This window comes from Pteronotus mesoamericanus, unplaced genomic scaffold (assembly GCF_021234165.1).
Source record: "Pteronotus mesoamericanus isolate MK-2021 breed Mesoamerican mustached bat unplaced genomic scaffold, CSHL_Meso_final scaffold_705, whole genome shotgun sequence".
Taxonomy (NCBI): Eukaryota; Metazoa; Chordata; class Mammalia; order Chiroptera; family Mormoopidae; genus Pteronotus; species Pteronotus mesoamericanus.
In genome coordinates this window covers 15274774-15291236 of record NW_026555326.1, presented here as the reverse complement: position 1 = coordinate 15291236, position 16463 = coordinate 15274774, and the positions used below count along the sequence as shown (strand labels likewise).

The window sequence follows — 16463 nt, the reverse complement described above, 5'->3', positions numbered from 1 at the left end:
AGGTTAGATATCTTTGTGAATTTGCTTGACCATTTGGCTAGAAATGTACTTTTCTGTTTTAACTTCCTGTACTTTAGAGGCATTAGAACTGCTCTTTATCTCTCAGTGGCTTTGTAAGAGACAGTGGTAGCAGTCCGAATACCAAAAGTTACTGTTTTTTATCGCTATTTTGTGGTTGGGTATTTGGCTTTTTATCATTGGCAGAAAAGATGATAGAAGTTAAGGGATTTGTTTTCACTTGTGGATAGAAAATCAGACATGGAGTCCCAGTCCTGGATTGCAAGCCTTAGCTGTTTTCAACAAGGATCTGGCTGAAAAAACAGAAGGTTGGAGGTGTATGTTGGTTTATACTGAGTAGATTTGGGGAGACAGAATCAGAAATCTGTGGTTTGTGGCTGCATGAAAAATTATGTGATTCTGCTGTTATCTTGTTAGTGTGAAAGTGTTGGGAATAGCTTCATGCATTCTCATCATTGTTCATTTCATAATATAAACTTACCTTTATGATGATCTCTTCTTGTGTTTTCATGATAGCAAACTCAAATTCCCTTTTTAATTTAAAATGAAGTTCAAATCTACCCTTAAAATATCCACAGGTACACTGGGAATTGTGTATTGGGGGCAAATGTTCTCATTCTCAAGCAAAATTTCACTGTTTGTTTTTTCTTTTCTTTTCTTTTTTGTTTCAGGACTTGATTTCATTGGGGTTGAGGGGTCAAATTATCCCCGAAAATTTGAGACTGCTCCTGGTATGATACATCCAGGCGCCTAACTGCCCCGGATATTTTTAATAGATTTTTATGAACTGAAATATCTGTGGATATGTAATTTTTGTCTTTCTGCTTTTTCTCTTTCTGCTTTTTCCTCTATTCTCTGCCCATTTTTGCTTCTTAAAAATTTTGTTCATTTAATGAATATTTAACATTTACATTGACTCTGCTTTTTGCTGATGGAATGGAAACCCTAAACTGTTGTTCCAGGGATTTGTACTTTTTTTCATCCATAGTTTTTCCTCAATATAGTCCTCTTTCTCAGTCATTTTCATACATCCTGTATAAGAAAATATCAATTGAGAATCTACAGTCTTTTCTATCCCAGATGTAATTGCCAGAGTGCAGAAAATAAAATTCTTGCATTGAGAGATTGCTTCTTAATAGTAGATCGTTTCTCAGGTCACTTCCAGGATTGCCTTAATCCAGATATGAGGTTTCATTTAGCCTAGGTGGGATGGATGTAAATGGGCAGGAAGAGTGATATCACCGGAGAGGATGAGGAAAATGTGATTTGTAACTTGTTTGAACTGAGATTGTATTTCAGTTTGATTTGGAGAGCATTGTCATTAGTAAGCTGTTTGGAATTTCCCTGGTGCAATCGTAACATTGTCCTGGGAAGGGCATTATAATGAACATGTATTTTTTCTAGGAAATAGGATTTTTCACTATTAAATGTTTAGAAGACTCTCAGATGAGTTTTGTAGGTGTTAGAATAGTTCTCTTCAATGACAATGAAATATATGAGTGCCAGACTTCGATTTTTTGTAAGAAGCTTTCTCCATTTGAACTCTTCAGGTTATTCAATATGTCAGTAAATACTCTTGTTCTAGAGAAGAAAATAGTGTGTTCTTTTCCCTTCTACAGATAGATTATTTCTTATCATGGTCCTTTGGTTGAAAGGAAGAATCTTGGTTCTCCTGGAAATGCTCACTCGTATTTCTTAAGAAAAGTGAAGTTCCCTTTTCTGAGATTAATATGTACACGTGAAGCAAAACAAGGGAAATTTGGGAGGTGGTTTGATTGCTTCTGGATCTCTCCTTTAAAGTGGGAGACTTTGTTGTTACCAACGTGAGAAGTGTGTATACCCCCACTGTCTGCATTTTTCCCTTGGCTGATAGGATTTCACGTTCTCCATGATTAGAATTAGGAGAATAAGTAGCATACATACTTGATTTTTCAGTCTTGTCCAGTGTCTCCTGAAAAGATCAGCTCCATGCAGAGTCCTTATAGTTAAACCAGTAGGATCTATAAACTTCTGCTGAGTATGAATTTTTAAATATATTTCTAATAGCAGATAGTTGTCTGTACTCTTACTATGGATTTCAGTCTTCCTTCTCCACTGCCCTTTCACTGTCATGTGGTCAGCCATTTGTGTTCCTCTTTCATGGCTGCCATCTCTCTTCAGTCTGACCCCATTATTGTCTTATACCAGATAAATAGGTGGAGTTTTATTGGTTTAAGTTGGCTACTACAATTTCACTGAATTGACCACCAAGTTAGAGGGTTGCCTGTCTTAAAAGATTGCCTGGAGCATTGGATTTGTTGGGGTCTTTTGCTTTCTCGAATTTTCTCGCTCTCACTCTCTTTGCTGTGCAGCCATGTAACAAAAACTGAAAGTAGCTGTGAAATCATAATCTTATTAAAACCATGATGTTCTGAGGTATGCCTTTTTAAAGTCTTTTCCTCCCTCTGAAGCCCAAGAATTCCTTCTGATTACTAAATTCTAGTTACACTTTTGGCTGCCCAAAATGTTAATACATTAGTGTTTTCTGCACATGCTTTGTACTGGCACTTAAAATCACTATTTTTCTTTTATTCCCAGGTGCCTGGAGGACCGCAACAGAGGAGTGGGGAACTGAAGATTGGAATGAAGATGTAGGTATTTCCAGGTGTTTGTTCTTTAGTGTCTTCTATCCCTAAGTGGTGTTTAGGGATAGAAAATGGGTATGTTTCTACCCTTCAAAATTCATCCTTAAGATTCTGACCCAAAACTTTTACATCCAAAATAGTGTTCTGAGCCAGAACATTTCACATATGTTATATGAAGGAGACTGGGCATGAACAGGACTCTGTGGAACCAGACTATGGAAAGGGCAAGTGCACTTGTGTAAGTCCAAATATCTGATTGTTGGATTTATCCCAAGAAGAGATGGTGGTTGGGTAGGGCACTGGAAATGGAGTTAAGCAGGCAGTGCATTAGCAGCTGTTGGTGGCACATGACTCTACTTGGAACAATTCGCTATTTACATTCACATTTAAGCCTTGGTGTATGATCCTGTAATTGGCTTGGAGGTGCGTACAAAGAGAGAGTTAAAATGCCAAGTCCGCAAGTCTAATCTGGTTGGCTCTGGAACCCTTTTAAGTTACTTGAAGCCCACTCTATAAGTGTAATTGAGATGAGCATGTAGAATTGGCTACCTTCCAGCTTACTCAAGCTGGAAACCTATGGATGGGTGGCATAAGGTGGCACATAAACAAGCTTTGTGAATTCACTGGAGTAGTACCTGAGTAAAAGAATTTTGCTCATTCCTGGTCACAGTCAAGCTTTTGCTGTGAATTACAGTTTTCGGTGGTCATGGAGGAACTTCCATTTTAGCATTTTTTAATCTACTTATATATGTTCAGGCCACACAGCTTTTATGGTAAGAAGAAATGATATGTCAAACTGTTTTGGTTGTTAGGCCTGAGTTTTAAAAATTTCAGGTGCATCAGCACCAGGGTGATTATTTTCTATTGTAGCTGAGCTAGACTGCCTTGTGAATATTTTCTTAGATTTGGCGTGTCTGCTTAAGCATCTTTCAGAGAATGATATATTTGGGGAAATGGATTCCCTGTTTTCAGTAGCGAGATTTTAATCAAAAAGCCAAAACAAAACCAAATTAGCTTTTGAATACTATGGAAAATTATTCCCTATAATTGCTTTCCTGATTTGAGTTTCTTAACAGTGGAGAGGTTAGGTGTGATAAAGTCAGTATTAAGGCAAAAGTTGCATATGGTTATTATCCCTGAAAAGACCTTAACTCACCAGCACTTGGGCTCTTTCTGCTCAAAAGCCAAGAATTAGCTTTTTTTATTTGTCTTCATGTTGGCTGTCATTTCCCCTTCATTGAGAAGAGTAGTAGAAGTTAAAGTATGGTTTGGGTAGTGGTGAGAGTAGGGAACTATAACAGGAAAATTCAATGGGGTTTTCTCTGTTTTTCTGTCTAGCAAGTACATTCACCTTCCTGTAAGTTTAGTGTGCATATTATGTGACTACTATATATTTTTGGGTTTCTTGATTCTACTTATCTCTTCTGGTAAAATTATTGAGCATATATGTAAGGGGTTTCTAAGTCAATCCATTCAGGATTCCTCAGAGGAGTTTCTTCTTCAAAGAGTTTTTCTTTTTAATTTTTTGATAATTTCCCCTTACTTATGTCAAGATTCAGACTATAACCTTGCTAACACCAGGAGTGACAAATTTCTCTGTTTTCCAGCTTTCTGAGACCAAGATCTTCACTGCCTCTAATGTGTCTTCAGTGCCTCTGCCTGCAGAGAATGTGACAATCACTGCTGGTCAGAGGCAAGTGTGTGCTAAAATTCATTATCTTTTCCCAAAGGGATCTGCTGAGACAGCTCTAAAGAGTGGCACTGGACCTTTATAAGATCCCTTGGTGTTGGTAGTAATGATAACCAAATCAGATTAGGTTCCTCTTTAGTTGATTGATAAGATTTATAAGAGTTGATACTAGTTTATCTACTGAATGGATGCCCTTGTATTAAAATTTTAAAATGGATTCTCCCCCAAATAGCCATTTAACTGCATAGGTAGGCATCAGAGGCATTGATTAAAACTTAACATGCTGTAACTTGCCCTGTACAGAAAAACTAAAAGTGGTAATGTTTCCATTTATTTTTGAATTTGCAGGACTGTTCAGTAGCTTCTTCCCAGTTGCTTTATGATTATGATCTTTGGTCATCAAGCCCACTGCTTATAAAGATCATTTTTTTACCCTAGGATCTGGCTAATGAACTTTTAAGAACTTGAACCTAGGTATTGGGGTCAGTAGAAAGGATACACTAATCAGGGAATTCTTTTATTTCCTGAACATCTCTTGGATTATTTCTAGACCTGGGTATGGTAGCTGTTGACTTGACTTAGAAGGTCCTAAAGAGAAGTGTCATACGAATAGTATTTTAAGGGATATCATTACTAGCAGCAATGTGTGTGTTTTTTTCTGACACCAAATATCTTACCATTTTTTCCACACCAATTCTGAAGTTCTTTGACATTAACTATCCAGAGTTTGCACAGACCCAAGTTAATGGCTTAGTCCCATAAGGCTGCCCTTGCTTCAGAAGTCAGTTGCAAATGGGTGCCCAGGCAACCCGTACTTCTTCCCTGCTGACTGCAAATTTAGGGGTATTCCCATAGTGCCTTCCTCAGGCTTGGTAATTTGCTAGAATAACTCACAGTACTCAGGAAAGAGTTTTTCTTGTCATTACTGGTTTATTATAATCCACACTCAGGAACAGCCAAATGGAAGAGGAGATGCATAGGGCTGGGTATGGGGGTGGGGCACAAATCTTCCATGCCCTCTCGTTATGTTGCCCTCTCAGCACATTGATTGTGTTCACCTATCCAGAGCTCACTGTATCTCATTGTTAAAGAGATTTTATCAGCTTCATTACATAGGCATGATTGATGAAGTCATTGGGGACTGAGTTTAATTTACAGCTTTTTTTCCTCCCTAGAAGTGGGTGGAGTATAATAGGACTAAAAATCTAATCATCTCATCACATTATTCGTGTTTCTGGTCACCAGATCCCATTTCGAAGCTCCCGTTTTGAGTAAGCTCACAGTTGGTCTCTTCAGTAACAAAAGACCACTGTATCAGTCATGAAAATTTAAGGGTTTTAGGAGCTCTGTCAAGAACTGGGGGCAAAGCACAAATATATATTTTTATTATGCCATAGATAATTTTTGAAATTTCACAAAAGTTGAGGGAAAATGCCCCAAACCTTTCTTGTTCCAAAGCCACTTGAAGATGCCAGCTTTCTAATACATGGTTTTCACATAATTAGATATTGGTAACAGCAGATATTTAGTATTATCTGAGTTAGATGTTCAGTAAAAATTAATTTTGTCCTAGTTGTTGAGCTGCTGTATTAAAATGAACATCTGACATTTTATTAAATTAATTTCACTAAAATAAAATATTTAATCCTGGCTGGTGTGGCTCCGTGGATTGAGTGCCAGCCTGCGAACTGAAAAGTTGCCGGTTCGATTCCTGGTTGGGGTGCATACCTTGGTTGTGGTCCATGCCCTTGATTTGGGGGTGTGTGAGAGGCGACTGATTGATGTATCTTTCACACACACGTTTCTCTCCCTTCCCCTCTCTAAAAATAAATAATGAATGAATGAATAAAATATTTAAATAACGTTATTGTGGTTGGTAGCATCTTTAGAACATAGGTAGGCACTATAGTGGCTCTTGTATATCAATTACTTTTGGTAAATTAAATATTTCAGTCATGTGTTTTTGGCGAGTGACTTCATTTTAATCTAACCATAATCTGAGTCCAGTATGGGGGAATACTAGAATACCCATCTTATTCATAAAGTTCCTGTCTCCACTAGAATTGACCTTGCTGTTCTGTTGGGGAAGACACCGTCTTCAATGGAGAATGATTCATCTAATCTGGATCCATCTCAGGCTCCTTCTCTTGCCCAGCCTCTGGTGTTCAGTAACTCGAAGCAGAGTACCATATCACAGCCTGCTTCAGGGAATACGTTTTCACATCACAGTATGGTAAGTAGGAAATGTATTATATCCTGCCAGACTCTACCCATACATACAGTAATTCCTTCCAGTGACAGAAGTTTGGCGCAGGGTAAAGCTGCTTCTTCTGTCCTCCAAAGCAGCCCTGGATATAGAGATGCTGAGTTGGGTAGTTAGGCATAGCTCTAGGAGAAGACTTAGCTTCAGAGATACTGAACCTTAATAAAATGAGGTAACATAATTTATTAAATACTCATTATACTGAACATTGTTTACTGTTTTTTGAAGAGAGAAAATCAATGGCATCAACAAATTTTAATCATTATGCAGTCTTAATTAAACCTTGATAGGAGTTTTAGCAATTCCTTATTTAAAAAAAAAAAAAGATTTTTATTTATTTATTTTTAGAGAGGGAAAAGGAGGGAGAAAGAGAGGGAGAGAAACATCAGTGTGCTGTTTCCTGTTGCACACCCCCTACTGGGGTCCTGGTCCACAACCCAGGCAAGTTCCCTGACTGGGAATCAAACCGGCGACCCCCTGGTTTGCAGGCCGACACACAATCCACTGAGCCACACCAGCCAGGGTGGAATTCCTTATTTCTTGATAGGCAGAATTACCATATGTATTTATTTAAACCAGACATTTCTGGGCTAGATTTCAAAAAACTTAAAGAGTCTTCCTGAATCTGCCCACTTAATAGCTCTTTCTCCCTTTCTCTGTAAGTGGGGAGAGGAGAATTTGTTCTACAGATGACATATTACATTTCAAACCTATATAATTCTGTTAACCAGCATCACCCCAATAAATTTAATATAGAACAATTTTTAATCTGCCTACCTTATAGGGCCTTAGGAAGATAATGGATAAGGGCTATACAAATGTGGCAATAGTCGTGTTATTTATTAATAACTTAGAACACTGCTTTAGCTGGGTTGCTCAATTGGTGGAGTGTTGTCTCTAAACACCAAGGCTTGCAGGTTCAATCCCCAGTCAAGGTACATACAAGAATCAACCAGTGAACATCTATAAATAAGTGGAAACACATGAGTGTTTCTGTCTCTCGTGAATCAATAAATAAAATAACCTAGAACACTTATGTGACTTTTTGATTCAGGACATTTTTAAAAATTAAAAAGTCATTAACTATGACAAAGGAATCATTTAAGCTAAACAGATAATGCAAGGACCAACTTTCTTATAATCTAAATATTAGGAATTTTTTTTAAAATTAAGAAGTGCTGCTTTCTCTTTTTTCTTTGCTTTTACTTTCCTGTCCTTTTTATTTTTATTTATTTTGTTGGTGGAAGGATACTATTGTTTGAACAGAAAAAACCATGTGTGTGCATATAATTTTATTTTTTCAGTAATAGGGTTATGGTAATGTAACTAGAAAACTGCTGAGCTAGTGTCTAATCCAGAATTCTGTCAGTTTTTAACTTTTAAAATTTTTTTGTGCGTTAATAATAATTTGGTGGTTGATGTTCTGCCATAATGAAAGGTGACAGGTGAGAAAAAGCAGGAGAAAGGTGAAAGGGAAAGGAATGTGGGCTTAAAAAGAGAAACAAAATAGGACAAAGGTCGTAAGAAGGAGAAACAAAGATCAGGAAATAACTACCGGCCTTTAAGAGATACGACTACAAGATGTGGTTAAGGGCTCTGTATCTCTTAAATTGCATTTTTAAACTTTTTAGCATATTTTCACCTACCCTAACGTTTTATTTAATGTGTGTTGCATGATACGTTAAACTAGATGTGTTTTTCTGTTTTCTCGTTGTCTGTATGACTCACTATGCTATTAATGTTTATTTCCTATTGAGAATAAATATTAGAGGATTAATACCCCTTAAAATTTAACAGACGTAAATAATACAGGAACCCCTTATTATTGTGTACAATATGTGAAGATTAAGTAGTTTCCTATGCATTCAATATAATGCTTTGTACTTGCATAATATTTGGTAATAATAGCTGTGTGAGATCATCTCTGCCACAATCCCATACTTCCAACTGGATTCTGATGGTTTTTGTTTGTATGTTTGTATAATCTTAGAATATAGACTGAAGTAGGGGAAAAAAATGTCTTACCTTGAGGACATGCTGGTTCTGTATAAGAAGCATTGCTTGATCATGATGATGATGATGATGATGGTGTGGTTAAATTAGAACTTAAGAAAAATGAGATTAAATCTCCTTGGAGGTTTCTTAGAATAGTTAAGGTCACATGGTTTATCTTCTGGACTAGACTGATAGTTTTGCTTGGTATTGGGGAAGGAGAGGAGAATCTCCCCAAAACACTAAGGGTAAATTTTGCTTTATCATGATTACCTTGTGGAATTTGGATACAGACTGAGAACATAATCAAATCACTGATTCATTATTTGATTGTTCAGTGCAGAAGTTGGGATCGCCCCTAGAGTTGTCTTTGCTTCTGTGTTATTAGCAACATTGAGATGAATCTCCAGTTAGTTGTTTTTGTTCCTTTTGAGCTGTGTAGCAGAAAGAACAAGGACCTTAATGGCTAAAATTAAATTTTATATTAACTTTGCATCAGTAATCGGGTATTGGTTGATTTAAAACTTTAAAAGGGAAAAATACCTCTAGTCATTAGAGCTTTATCCCTGGGATGGAGTGAGGAAGAAGTCCTGAGGGCTACAGGTATAAATTTTAATATCTCTCATTTCTGTTGAGTACTTACTGTATGTCATGCATGTACTACATGCTTTGCATGAATTATTTGTTTAATCGTCCTATAACTTTATGAGGTACTACTTTTATTTCCACTTTCAGATGAGGAAAATGAGATACAGAAAAATTATTTTTCCACAGTTACATAGCCAGGATTTCAATCTAAACAGTGACTCCAGAGCTCGTGCTCTAAATGGACTGTGCTGTGTACTCTGTTTGGTGACAGTCTTTACTTCTCTCATTTGTACTGAGTCTCACCCTGGATAAGTGGATAAGTGTCTTTATAAATAGCTGAACAACGTTGTTGGTTGTAGATTTCTCTAATCTCTGTGTTGATTTACAGGTGAGCATGCTAGGGAAAGGATTTGGTGATGTCGGTGAAGCTAAAGGTGGCAGCACCACAGGCTCCCAGTTCTTGGAGCAATTCAAGACTGCTCAGGCCCTGGCTCAGTTGGCAGCTCAGCATTCTCAATCTGGAACCACCACCACCTCCTCTTGGGACATGGGCTCTACCACACAGTCCCCATCGCTGGTGCAGTATGGTGAGAAAGATGGAAAGTGAATTGAATTCTTTAAGCATTAGAGCATTACTGTCAAGAGGCTGGCCAGGAGTAGAGGGTGGAGAATGTGTTCTGAAGTAAGGAGAAGAGCAGCCAACTAGCTAGTTTTCTACACTGCTTTTTTTTAGTCAGATGGGCTGACTTCAGAAAGCAGAGGAGTCATAAGAAGTCAAGGCTGTACATTTCTTTAGTGAAATTTAGCTGTATATATAGTTGTAGTTTCCTGTTGACTTGGGGATTTTTTGGATTTCTTCAGATTTACCTTGAGTTATTAAAACAGCATATTCCCTCCTGCCCTGGCTGCTGTGGCTCGGTTGGGCATTGTCCCACAAAGCGAAAGGTTGCTGATTCAGTTCCTGGTCAGGGCACATGCCTGCGTTGCAGGTTTGATCCCCAGGTGGGACATGTACTAGAGGCAACTGATCAATGTTTCTCTCCTCTCTTTCTCCCTCCTTTCCCCTCTCTCTAAAAAGAAGTAAAATTTTTTTAGGAAGTGAAAAACAACCACAGAATAGAAGAAAAATAAGAAAAAAACAGCATATTCCCTTTGGAAAGGTTCATGGACTTGGTCTTTTTAGGACTTTAAATAGGGAAAGTTCCTAGATTTCTGTTTTACACAGGTAGAGTAATAAGAGCTTATTCAGTTAGGCTCCTAGGCTCTACATAAGAACAAATAGGATCCAGTGATTTTTACCTACAGAAATGAGATTATGTCTTAAAAGAGGACTTGTTTTGTGAGGCTCTGATTCCTGACGGCCTAAATCGTGGCTCTAAAGCAGGATAATTGCATTTTCTTGAGTTTCACCAGCGTCTACTGGGTTTCCTCATGCAGATTTGAAGAACCCAAGTGATTCAACAGTGCACAGCCCCTTTACAAAGCGCCAGGCTTTTACGCCATCTTCAACCATGATGGAGGTGTTCCTTCAGGAGAAGCCACCTGCTGTGGCTACCTCCACAGCTGCACCTCCACCTCCCTCTTCTCCTCTGCCAAGCAAATCCACCTCAGCTCCACAAATGTCTCCTGGGTCTTCTGACAACCAGTCCTCTAGCCCTCAGCCGGCTCAGCAAAAACTGAAACAGCAGAAGAAAAAAGCCTCCTTGACTTCTAAGGTACTTAAAATTACAGACAGATGTTAAGGCAAGGGGTGCACGATTTAGGAATTGAGGTGGTAAGGGTATAGTTTGGAAAATTGAAGCAAAAGTTTAGTAGTTTTAGAGTAAGGTTGCAGTAAACCATTATTTTCTCCTCTCTTCAGATTCCTGCTCTGGCTGTGGAGATGCCTGGCTCAGCAGATATCTCAGGGCTAAATCTACAGTTTGGGGCACTGCAGTTTGGGTCAGAGCCTGTCCTTTCTGATTATGAGTCCACTCCCACCACGAGCGCCTCTTCAAGCCAGGCTCCAAATAGCCTCTATACCAGCACGGCCAGGTAGAGGAAACGTCCATCAGAAAACTCCTATTATTAGGCTTTTACCACTTTTTCTAAGTCTCTTGCTGATTCTTTGAACTCTGGGGATGACAAGTCTCTAGCTGAGCAAGAAAAAGTAGCCAATTATAGCATTTGTTGAGCACTTTAAGATACGGTTTCTAGGATTATCTGTAACTCTAAACAGGTAGAAATATACCATATTTTGCTGTGTGTTAGGTGCACCCATATTTTTTAGCCCAGATGTTCAGAAGAAAAAATCTTTCATTTTAATTTTTTAATTCAATTATTTATTTACATTTAGAAACAAAACTGATTATCATATTGCAGTGTATTGTTTTGCATACAGATATCATTATTGCTTTCTAGAGTTACACTTAATGCATAGGCATAAATAAAAGAATTAAAAACACACATATAGATGTGGAATTAGTAGTACCCACTTACAGTGCGCATCCTTATTTTTGCCTCAAAAATTTGGGCAAAAAAGTGCGCATTATACATAGCAAAATACAGCACTCCTTGGGTACTTCTAGAATGGCCAAACACAGTTTTTATGGATGTGTATAGCACTTCTAATGGAAAGAACCTTGGAATCTGCCACAGCCAAAAATGCTTTTGACACTTGTAATCCTTTGGTTTGGGACTTAGGCTTGTGAAGGGTGTAACTTCGAACTCCTAAGAAGGAGATAGTACTGATATACGAGGTCTATCCAGAAAGTGTAAAGCCATGCAATGTGAAAAATAGAGACATTCATTGAAGAAGACACAAGAAACGTTGTACATAGGACAGTGACATCTCAGTCCCCTTCAAACTAGGCACTCTGGGACCTCCCACGGTTCTCCCAGTTGCCATCAGCTGCCCCGTTGTATTTCCTGAATCTCATTGATGGTCTGAAATTTCTTCCCTTTCAAAGGTGATTTTAAGTTTTGGGAAAACCAGAAGTCGCAGGGCACCAAATCTGGGCTATAGGCGGTGCTGAGTCACTTTGACATTTCGCCAAAAAACTCTGCACAAGATGTGATGTGATGTGATGTGATGTGATGTGATGCATGAGCTGGTGCACTGTCATGATGAAGCTGCCAGTCACCAGTTGCCCATAGCTGTGGCCTCTGAATCATCTGAATAGTTTCCATGGAGGAATGTTCAAGCCTAATGCAAAATTTGATGGAGATTTGTTGCTCTAGTCACTTAGTCATTTTGAATGTGACAGCCACATAGTACACATGCTGACTCAAGGGCATCTACCGCCCCCACTGACGAGTACAGTGAAGTCATCATTGTTCACAGATATGCATTCCAGTCCATTCTCCTTGGCTGCCAGGTTACATTGATGTTCCAAAAACCATTCTTGTATTACCAATGGTTGGACTTTTTCCGGACAGACCTCGTATTTCACAGATTAAAAGGAACCTTTCCAGTAGAAACTTTCCTTATTCATCTGATTCCTATCAGGAAGGGCCATCTTAAGCAGTAGAAAATACTGGAGGAATTTTAGTGAACTGAAAAACAGTGGGCTGTTTTTCTCAATCCTTAGAATTTAAAAATATAGATGACTGGCCCTAACTTAGATCTATTGAATTAATGCATGAGAATATTTTAAAAGTTCGTCTCAGAGGGTTCTACCAGTAACCTTATATGCGTATTTAGTGGATTTTTGAGAAAGTCAGTGTTCCTTAAAATACATATAAGCAAAAGATGACATTCTCATGGTTAGAGTTCATGTTATGATGAAGGGACCAAGAGTAAGTAGTGTATTCTTTTTACTGACCTTTAGCCTCTTTTTGTTCAATGTAGGGAAGCGAGGTTTTTCTCTTAAGAGTTGAATATGTTGTTAAACTCTCCTTAATTCAGATATCTGGCTTTATATGATATGAAAGTGCCTTCTGTTGTCAGGAGAAAATAGTGGTAGTTTCTTTGTTGCTGGAAATTTTCTTTTTGATTGTAATGAACTTGTAGTAGTAGAACACTACCTTTTCCTTAGTATCTGTTGATCTGCTTTATTTCACTTCTCTGAGAGTTTCCTTCTTCATTACCCACAGTGAATCTTCATCCACAATTTCATCTAACCAGAGTCAGGAGTCCGGTTATCAGAGTGGCCCAATTCAGTCGACAACCTATACCTCCCAAAACAGTGCTCAGGGCCCTCTATATGAACAGAGATCCACACAGACTCGGCGGTACCCCAGCTCCATCTCTTCATCACCCCAAAAGGACCTGACTCAGGCAAAGGTAGTGGCTTCACAAGCCCCTGGGCATTGGTTAGGAGAATAATGGGCAAAGTTCCTTTAATATTAGCATTTACTTCTTGACAAATGGTTCCAAGACATCTGATTGAGAAGCTGAGAACACATTTCTGTGGTTGATGAAGTTTAAAAAGTTATTTTTAGCAAGCCTGGAGACTCAGAACCAGAAAACTATTCTCTTTGAACGAAAGATTCATTCTCTCTAGTAGAATCAGTCTCAAGTACCTGTTCCTCTTTCTGGAAGATCTGATTGCTAGAGTTCTGGGTGCATATCAGTAGACCTCACCTTGCTATGTCTTGGCTCGGTGAGAGGGATAGCATATGCCAGAGGTGATGGGGAGTGACTGTCAAATGCAGCCAGAAAAATGGGTGGCTTGGCTGAACTGTTTTAATCCCATGTTCTCCCCCAGGGATCACTGGATTTGGGCCTTTTACTGTATCTATTTTGGGTTTGGGATTGCTTTCTGTTGCTTTTGGTCACAGAGGGTTGGCATATCTTCGTTTTTTAAATTTTTTATTTTCTTTGGTTAGTCTAGATTACATTAATCCTTTGGTTAACTTACAGAACTTCTGGATAATAAGCTAATTCAATCATTGCTAACTTGATCTGTTCCCTTGAGTTTGTTTCTTACTCCTCTGTTTTTCATATCAGAATGGCTTCAGTTCTGTGCAGGCCACGCAGTTACAGACCACGCAATCTGTTGAAGGTGAGTGTTCTCTAGGCTTTTTCCTCCCAGTTGTAGTGTTTTTCTTGTCCTTTAAGTGTTTTTGCATCTCCTAGATGGTAGTAAAAATAGCCCTGGCTCAGTGATCAAAACTTCTGGTCTTAGCTTGGTTCTACCTTGCTGCATAATCTCAAACCATCCTAAATTTTAGGTTCTCTGTCTTAAAATGCTGATAATCCCCTTGGTTCCCTTTACTGAACAAAGAGATAAGTGCTGTGAAATGCTTGGAACTGAAAAACAGGAAATGATTCTACCTAAAAACAGATGATCCATTATTAAATAATTCACACTCTTGTCTTTGGGACAACTTAGCACTATAGTCATCTCTCGCTTGTTATAAACTCTCCATTTCCTCTGGTGAGGTGACTTATTATCTTCATTTCCAGGTGCTACAGGCTCTGCAGTGAAATCTGACTCACCTTCCACTTCTAGTATCCCTCCTCTCAGTGAAACGGTATCTGCAGCTTCCTTATTGACGACAACCAATCAGCACTCATCCTCCTTGGGTGGCTTGAGCCACAGTGAGGAGATTCCAAATACTACTACCACACAACACAGCAGGTGATTTGGGGTGAGGATTGGGGGCCGGGGATAATGAGAGCTTTTTGGATCTCTTTTCTACCTGGCAGAAATCACATTAGCTAAGTAGATGACCTAAAAGCTATTGGAAGTAAAATCAGAGGAGGATTATTTTCCCTTTTCAACATCTATTCTGTCTTTAACTGCTCATTACCTCTGGCTGGGTGTTGTGCTTACCATACGTTCTCAGATTTCCTTGGTCCTATATTCTGCTTTATTTCCTTGCTGTGTTCTTGATCGGGGTTTCAGGTCACTGTGGCTTATGGCAACCTCTTTTCTGTTACAGCACGTTATCTACTCAGCAGAATACCCTTTCGTCATCGACGTCATCTGGACGCACTTCAACATCCACTCTTTTGGTAAGCACAGTGCCTTAAACGAAGAAGTGGGTTTCTCCCTTCCCCCCTCCCCTCCCGATATTTGAAGTCAAGAGAGGCAGAAAAATCCAGAAGTAGTGAAGAGCTGTGGACCAATTCTCAAAGTTAACACTGAGGCTGAGTGTGGCTTTGTGTGCTATGATAAATCCTGAAAGAATATCCCTTTCTAACTGGTACAGAGCCATTTTTATTCCTTGGTATGGGATGTGCTGAACATGAGTCCTAAAGATAATCAGTGTGAGTCCAAGCATTCTATGATAGTAGAGATCAGATAAGAGCTTTTGGTCAAAAAATTAATTTCACTGTTGTGATTTACGACAACTACTTAATGTAAAAACTGAGATAGTAAGGAAGACAACTAACTTAAGAAGAACCCATTTTAGGCAAAGGTGTCTCATTTGCCAGAAGCCTAGGGGAAGAAAATGCAGGCTGAGATTTTAGGTTTAAATTTATTAGAACTTGTACCTTTTTTTTTAAATCCCACAAACTGATCTTGTGCTGAATTAATGTAATGAGTATAGGAGAGAAGGCTATGCTGTGTTTTTCACATTTAAACTATCTTTGTTATCTTACTGGCCAACCAGTGTTGGTTTCTGGGAGTTTGTTCTTACTCTGTCTTCTTTTTTAAGGTTTTACTTATTAATTTTTGGAGAGAGGGGAAGGGAGGGAGAGGGGGAGATGGATTGGTTGCCTCTCATATGCCCCACAACTGGGCACCTGGCCCACAACCCAGTCATGTGCCCTGACTGGGAGTCAAACTGGTGATCTTTAGTTTTGCAAGCCAGCACTCAGTCTGCTGAGCCATGCCAGTCAGGGGTCTTCTGCCTTTCTGAACAAGGTGATCATGTGCAGTGGGTCTTTCATTTCCATCCTTGTCAAATGAATCTTGGGGGATGTGTACGTGGAGAGTATTTAGTAATTTCTTGTAACTACTTTGGCAGTGGGCACCCTGATATCCTCCCTCGGCCTTTTAAATTGGGAAGTTGACATGATGATATAATTGACAGCAAAGATTGTTTATCTTTCCTGACCTGTTCGGCTAATTGCTGTTTCCTCCTCTCTTCTTCTACTGCTCCCTCTTTTTGAAGCACACAAGCGTGGAGAGTGAGGCGAATCTCCATTCTTCCTCCAGCACTTTCTCCACCACGTCCAGCACAGTCTCTGCACCTCCCCCAGTGGTCAGTGTCTCCTCCAGTCTCAATAGTGGCAGTAGCCTGGGCCTCAGCCTAGGCAGCAACTCCACTGTCACAGCCTCGACTCGAAGCTCAGTTGCTACAACTTCAGGTAGCCCTGAATAGGTGGTGATGGCATTCATTTGGGATGGAGAGA

The 16463-nt window shown here is 39.1% G+C and overlaps 1 protein-coding gene across 15 annotated transcripts in view; it reads left to right on the top strand.

Moving 5' to 3' along the window:
- UBAP2L (ubiquitin associated protein 2 like) overlaps positions 1–16463 on the top strand; it is a 40572-nt gene that overhangs the window by 12622 nt on the left and 11487 nt on the right. For 8 of the 15 annotated variants that reach the window (XM_054563204.1, XM_054563197.1, XM_054563199.1 and 5 more), the window contains exons 9-20: positions 690–749; positions 2596–2648; positions 4250–4335; positions 6394–6565; positions 9564–9762; positions 10613–10890; positions 11037–11209; positions 13250–13439; positions 14106–14160; positions 14565–14739; positions 15044–15116; positions 16223–16418. In XM_054563204.1, coding sequence (XP_054419179.1) covers positions 690–749; positions 2596–2648; positions 4250–4335; positions 6394–6565; positions 9564–9762; positions 10613–10890; positions 11037–11209; positions 13250–13439; positions 14106–14160; positions 14565–14739; positions 15044–15116; positions 16223–16418 — 1710 coding nt within the window. The remainder of the gene's footprint in view (positions 1–689; positions 750–2595; positions 2649–4249; positions 4336–6393; positions 6566–9563; positions 9763–10612; positions 10891–11036; positions 11210–13249; positions 13440–14105; positions 14161–14564; positions 14740–15043; positions 15117–16222; positions 16419–16463) is intronic. The other 7 variants (XM_054563209.1, XM_054563208.1, XM_054563206.1 and 4 more) reach the window with 1 other exon arrangement.